Source organism: Myiozetetes cayanensis, unplaced genomic scaffold (assembly GCF_022539395.1).
Source record: "Myiozetetes cayanensis isolate MyiCay16 unplaced genomic scaffold, myiCay2020 scf28, whole genome shotgun sequence".
NCBI lineage: Eukaryota > Metazoa > Chordata > Aves > Passeriformes > Tyrannidae > Myiozetetes > Myiozetetes cayanensis.
The window spans coordinates 3,346,425-3,353,179 of NW_026087499.1; the positions used below are offsets into that span (position 1 = coordinate 3,346,425).

Here is a 6,755-nt window from a genome sequence, read left to right on the forward strand (position 1 = left end):
TTGCTGGTGGAAAGGCAGGGCAGGGTGTTGGGATAAACAGATGAGTGCTGTGCTCTGTAAATGTGGCACGCAAGGCTGCGTGTGCTAATGTTTAACTTGTCTCCTGTTTTGCTTTCCATCCGTTAGGCAATCCTGAGCGGTGCACATCTTGACGAAGTCTCCTAGCGACCTTTTCTGCGGGGCTGAATGACAGCAGGAGCTGCCAGGTGAACCCGATGAGCCTGTAAAGAGGTGAGACCAGGACACACCATGGGTCAGAAGGTCACAGGTGGGATAAAGACTGTGGATATGAGGGACCCTGTGTACAGGCCGTTGAAACAGGAGCTCCAAGGACTCGACTACAGCAAACCCACGCGGCTGGACTTGCTGCTGGACATGCCTCCCGTGTCCTACGAGGTGCAGCTGCTGCACTCGTGGAACAACGACGACCGCTCGCTGAACGTGTTCGTGAAGGAGGACGACAAGCTCATATTTCACCGGCATCCGGTGGCCCAGAGCACGGACGCCATCAGGGGCAAGGTGGGGTACACGCGGGGGCTGCACGTGTGGCAGATCACGTGGGCCATGCGGCAGCGGGGCACCCACGCCGTGGTGGGGGTGGCCACGGCCGACGCCCCCCTGCACTCGGTGGGCTACACGACCCTGGTGGGGAACAACCACGAGTCGTGGGGCTGGGACCTGGGCCGCAACAGACTCTACCACGACGGCAAGAACCAGCCCAGCAAAACCTACCCCGCCTTCCTGGAGCCGGACGAGACTTTCATCGTGCCCGACTCCTTCCTGGTGGTCCTGGACATGGATGATGGGACGCTGAGCTTCATTGTCGATGGGCAGTACATGGGGGTTGCGTTTCGAGGACTCAAAGGGAAGAAGCTCTACCCGGTGGTGAGCGCAGTGTGGGGACACTGTGAGATACGGATGTGCTACTTGAATGGACTCGACCGTGAGTATGGCTCCTGTGTTTGTTCTGGCTGCACAAACCTGCTGCTGCTGCAGTGCAGGCTCACTGGGACAGCCTGGGGAGGGGCTCCATCCTTCTGGGGAGGTGAGGACTTCATGTGGGCAGGAGGGTTGCTGGATTCAGCTCTGAAATCCTTAGTGGCTCACCCAGACAGTTTGGCTGTACACCTGTACCCAGGCACTGCAGGGTTTGAGTGGGAGAGCGTGGTGGGGGAAGGTGATGCCAGCTGTCTGACTAGAGGTGACAAACCTTTCTGTATTTCAACCAAAGCACCAGCAAATGTTCTTCTGAAAATTGCATTATTTGCAATGTAATCCTGGTGTCTCTTCAGAGAAAATGGTCTGAGACAGTCCCCTTCCTTAAATGGATAATGAAGGGACTTTTAAAATCCCTTTCAGGCAAGAATGGGAAAATCTGTCCCTAGCTAAGAAAATGGGAATGTCTCATCTTTGAAAAAAGTAGCTCACTTCTCTGCTTCTTTCAGAGCAGGGTGTGCTCATTTCTAGCAGGGGGCTGGATATTGTAGTCAGCCCAGCTTGCATGCCAGGCCCTTTACTAACAGGCACATCAATCTCTAACTAAGCTTAGTAATAAATTTGGCTGTCCAAATGTGCTAAAGTCTGTTATCTCTCATAGTCAGAAGTTCCCATGGGGCTAGACTGTGACTCAGTCCTCTGGGTAGGGTGGAGGAGAGAGGTGAAGGAAGTGGATTAAAATCTGGATTTATGCTGCTGGTGAAATAAATTTGGCAGAATTGATATGAAGAACAGTGTTTCCCCTACATTCCAGAACAGTGTCTGCCCAAAGGCTGTAGCATATTGGGCTCCTTTCCTTGTGCTTAAGAGGTGTCCTAATGCTGGGCCAGCACTGGCAAACCCTGGCACTGCTGGCATGAGGTACAGCAGAGCTGCCACCAGGCACCAGAAAAACTGAGCTGTCAGAATAACCAGGAAAGCCCTGCAAAGGGATGGCAGCAAAATCCACAAGTGCTTTGAGAAATACATTGCATCTCATCAAGAGCAAGGAGAGAGCTCTTGGCAGAGCATTTTCTTACCAAAAGAAAGAAGCCCAGACCCTCCTGCCCCAACAGTTTACAGAATGGCAGCAGCTCCAGGAACCAGGTTTTGCTGAAGGGCCAAAGCCAAAACCTGCAGCTCCCCTCAAAGCCAGCAAGGCTGTGGAATTGCTGGAGCAGAGCTGCACTTAGCAAGGAAATGGCCACCTCCAGGGTTGGATGGGTTGTAATGTGCTCTCAGCATAGGAGTGAATTGTGGGCATGGGGCCAGGAATGACGGGATGCTATTTTGGCACTGATAGAAAGAAGGTGTCTGGCTCTAACCACTTCTGAGCATTCAATAGCAACACTGTCCAGTGATTGTAGTGCCTGTGAATGGAAGGAGGTCAGATATGTGTGTGCTTTCTCTTTTGGTCTCCCCTCAGACTGGGTTATCAGCGCAGACTAGATGAGGATAAAGTTCTTGTTCTTAATCTCTGTGGAAGATCCTCTCCTTTTAAGGCCCTCAAACTGAAATGTATTTGTTATGTTAATGTCTGTAGGCTTTGAAGGTCAGGCCCCTCGTCCCCTGGGATGCTGGCTAGACAATGCCCCCGTCCCAGCTATCTCCACACAGAGCAGGCAGAATTGGGACAGACTCTGAATGCAGTGTGTTTGTACCCCAGTGGTTTAAGAATAGGCTGCTTTGGGAAGTGCCAAAGGAGTGCTGCCAGGAATTGGCCTCCCTGGCAGTGTCACAGAGGTGCAGTCTGGCTGCAGGGACCTGTCCCTGTGGAAGAGGCAGCGTGGATCCTGAAGTGGGGCAGGGGCAGGGCTTGCAGCCAGGTCTTCCCTGTGACACAGAACACGTGTGGTAAATGGTGGGGCTTTGGGAAGCAGCAGCGCTGCCCTGACACATCCATGTGCTCCCCACCCAGCTGTCAGTGCAGGAGAGGTGTGCATATAGAGGCATGATTATGAGTAACTAATGATCAGGAGTAACTAATGCACAACTGATAGGAAAAAACCATTTCACTGCAGCTTCCCCTGGAAGGAGGTGATAGCTTGGGATCCACAGCAGGGACAGAGCAGAGAGGAAATAGAGCATTGGTTCAGCTCTGGCTGTGAACATGAGGAGGAGGCAGACCAATTCAAGCCTGTGTTTCCTGACTTTGTTACCAAGTCACTCCTCAGCTAACAAACTCTCCTTCTCACAGACTTTTTGCCAAAACTTGGATAAAGATTACTTTTCCCCCTTCTCATTGGAAGTGTTTTCTGCATGGAACAGTTTGGCTGTTAATTTTTTTCCAAAGTAGAATCAGGAGTGACCTGATCAGAGGCTACTGACAACACCCTTCTGTTTCAGATTTTCAGTGTTACCTTTGAACCTGGAAGGAAGGTACTTGTAGCCACCTTATTGATGGAATGAATTCTGGTTAAAAAATAAATGCAGTAACATGACCATGCTCAGAGAAAGTAAGCTTTCTCTGTCCCTCCTCTGTTTCAAAAGCTGTATGAACAGTGAGTAATTTTGCATATAGTAGTAGAAGCTATAAGCTGTGTTGGTATCTGTCAAAGCTGCTGACAACTGCAGCTTCTCAGCCAAACTCATTCCACGCCTGTGGGTGCTTTTAGGTCTGTGTTCAGCCCAAGAGGTCTGTAAAGGAAGCTTTCCAAGGGTGCAGGCAGAGCCCCTAGGCTGTTAAAAGGACATCTAGTTCTCTGCTTTGGGATGTCTTTTGTGTTTTCTCTTGGGGGAGGAGAAACCCCTTAGGCTGGAGTAGCATGTTGGGTAAAGGTGAGCATTGACAGACTCAGCAGCAGGAGCTGTGAGTAACTAATGGGAATCTTCCCCTCTGTGCAGCTGGGATGTGTTTGTTAACTCTGGCTTTGACCTTAGTCCCCTCTAAGTTGTGAATGACTCCTCAACAGCAAAGGGCCCCATGTGCCATTCCTGAAAAACTTGTATTATCTTGTTCAGTGCTTTAAGTACAGGATGCAAAAAAAGATAGCCAAGGGCTTGTATCCTTCCCAGGTTTGTGACAGAGGAGGGAATCCTCTAGTGGAAAATGTCACAATGCAAGTGGTGACACGAAGCTTTGACAGATGGCTTTGTTTTTCATGGGAACTATGTGATACAAATGAAGGGGGCTGACAGCTGTTATCCTATATATGAGACAAATCATGGTGCCTTCTGGGTGCCCAGGCCATGTGATGCTCTCATACTGCTGCAGCCTTTTCCTTCAGCCACTCTTACAAAAGTTTTTGGGCACTGCAGTAAGAGGCACAAGCTGTGTTCTGACTTGAATGAATGGTGTTGCAGAGGGGTAACTTCCTTTTGGGGATTCTGGTGGTTGTTTTGTTCACACCTGTATGGCTTAAATAACGTACACAAACATCATGCTCTGCTGGTGTATTTGAGTTGAAGTTGCTGATATGTGAATGCTGAAGGGTTTAAGGTCCTGCAGACATGCCAGGCATTCACTCTTCTTGCTCAGTCTCTTCTGGGGGGTTTTTAGAACCAGCAAATTGAATCGTGCAAATCTTGCGGGTTGAGATGTTGATGTCTCGGCTTCTCTCTCCCCAGCTGAACCACTGCCTTTGATGGACTTGTGTCGGCGAGCAGTGAGGCTTGCTCTGGGCAAGGAGAGACTGACTGAGATCCCTACACTGCCCCTGCCAGCCTCCCTCAAGAGTTACCTGCTCTACCAATGACCTTCGTGTCCGAGGACAGACAGAGAGCTGGAACCAAGGCAATGCGTCGGAGCTGACCCGCCGAGCAACGGGCTCTCCACCCTCGTGTCATCGCTACTGTTGGGACTCCTCGGCCAAAGTATTCCTGCCACTGCTTAAGCCTCCATGTGCCCTTATTGGGCAAGCTCCCAAGTAATCCTTGTTTCACAGCTGAGTGTTTTGTTCTTTGGAAGTCACTTGCCCCAGCACGCTCACAGAAGCTCTGTGCTTCCCTGCTTCTCCTGAGGAAAGCTGTGCTTTGTCCTTTGGCTTCAAGGGCCTAGGAGTGAAATGATTTGTCTGTACCAGCTAAAGGGAAGGACATGATCTGGGGGAAAGGGGAGGCATTAGGAGTGGGAAGGTCCTAAGAATGGAAAGGCATGAGATGGCCAGCAGAGTTGGAAAGAGTCTGGAATACCAAGAGGAATTAATTGCTGAGATTTTAAAAACCAAAAAAAAAAAAAAAAAAAAAATAGGTACAACCCCAAGCCTTGAAACACCAAAACTAAAACCCTTCCACCAGGCCACTTGTTAATTTGGAGAAGGAGGTTGTGTTGCTGATGTCTGTATCTCTGCTGGGACGTCTCACCATGTTCTAGTGCTGTTTCCCAGATCATGAGTTCCATGTTCCATGTTCGTGTTTATCACCAGCTCTTTCTCCTGCTCCATTCTCTGCTCTGACTCTTCTTAGTGGGTTTGACTCAGTGGATTGGCACAGACTCACTGGGTGTGATTTCTAACCTGTTCCATGGTAAAGCTTTAGAGGAACAGACTGATGTGCTTCTCTAATGGCTCTGCCAGGGAATTCTCAGATAAGCTGCTTAAATTCATCCAAACCAGGCTTTGTTCTGTCCTAGACCATTGGCATAATCTCCACTTAACTATGCAGCAGGAATAGTTCTCTCTGTTCCTTCCTTGGGGGTGGGAAGTTGTCCCAGAGAAGGTGGTTCCAGTGTGGGCTGCAGAAGAACCATCAGCAGATGAGAAATCCAGGAGGTGGTTGCTGCAGAATGTCACTTGTGAGACCTTGACAGAGGCCAGTGAGGTGATCTCCAGGCACAGCAAGAACAAACTAAACCTCTCCAGAGCTGGGGGGCAGGAGAGAACTGCAATAAACAGGACTAGCAATTCAGGCAAAATCAGCACATCCCAAATAGATCCTCACCTCAGTAGCCAAGTAAAGAGGATGACACTCCTTTACTACCAGGAGCTGCTCTCTTGACCTCTCCACAGGTTACTATGCTGCCTTTCTGGGGTTATTTTGCACATTTCTTTGTCTTGAAAAAAATGTTTGTATGGTTGGTTTTTTTTTTTTGTTTGTTTTGCTCTTGAGTTATTCCTTCAGTTCTGTGTAGGTACAAATGAGTTTAGTTGTTAAAAATGTTAATATATATATTTGTGGTGTATGTATAAGAACATGTTTTAAACAGCTGCTGTAGGGTACCTTTTTTAAAATAAACTACTTGCATAGTATATTTTTTAAAGCACGGAATTGGTGCCAAGACTGGGTGGGGTGTGATGTGCCCCTTTTTTATTCTAATATTATATGATTTGTGTTTTTTTCAACGTAGGGGTTTGTACTAGTTTCTGTTGCAAGGTGGGACACAGGAAAATTCAGTGTGTGTGTGTGTGGAGCCCTACTTGGTTGCCTTCAACTCGAACCAGTGTCTTCCAGAACTCCAGGGAAGTAGCTGTGTTCTCCCTACTCCTAATGCTCTTTGTGCTCCCACGTTTCCCTCTCTTCTCACTTCACCAGGACGTTACTTTGTACAGTTTTAAATTCTGGCTATTTTATGACTGTAGATAATACTCAGTAACCTAATAAACTTTATTAAATATTACTTGGTGGTGGTTTTTATTCAGATTTCTTTATGCTTGGTTTCTACATGAACAGTGAGCTTATTGCCAGGAAGCCTGCCCAGGCAGGCAAAGCAAGGGCTCTTGTGGCCTTGTCTCTGCTTGGAAGGAAAACAATTTAAAGGCATCTAAAAGGTGTGTACAGATGGAGGGCAAGGTGCATTGGTACGGGATGGTAAGGTGTGGGAACCTGAGATTTGTGTGCAGTTG

The 6,755-nt window shown here is 48.6% G+C and overlaps 1 protein-coding gene across 3 annotated transcripts in view; it reads left to right on the top strand.

Moving 5' to 3' along the window:
- Positions 1-6,529, top strand: part of SPSB1 (splA/ryanodine receptor domain and SOCS box containing 1) — a 28,498-nt gene extending 21,969 nt beyond the window's left edge. For all 3 annotated transcript variants that reach the window (XM_050322288.1, XM_050322286.1, XM_050322287.1), the window contains exons 2-3: positions 127-943; positions 4,543-6,529. In XM_050322288.1, coding sequence (XP_050178245.1) covers positions 250-943; positions 4,543-4,670 — 822 coding nt within the window. In that variant the 5' untranslated portion in view covers positions 127-249 and the 3' untranslated portion in view covers positions 4,671-6,529. The remainder of the gene's footprint in view (positions 1-126; positions 944-4,542) is intronic.
- Positions 6,530-6,755: the final 226 nt, after the last annotated feature.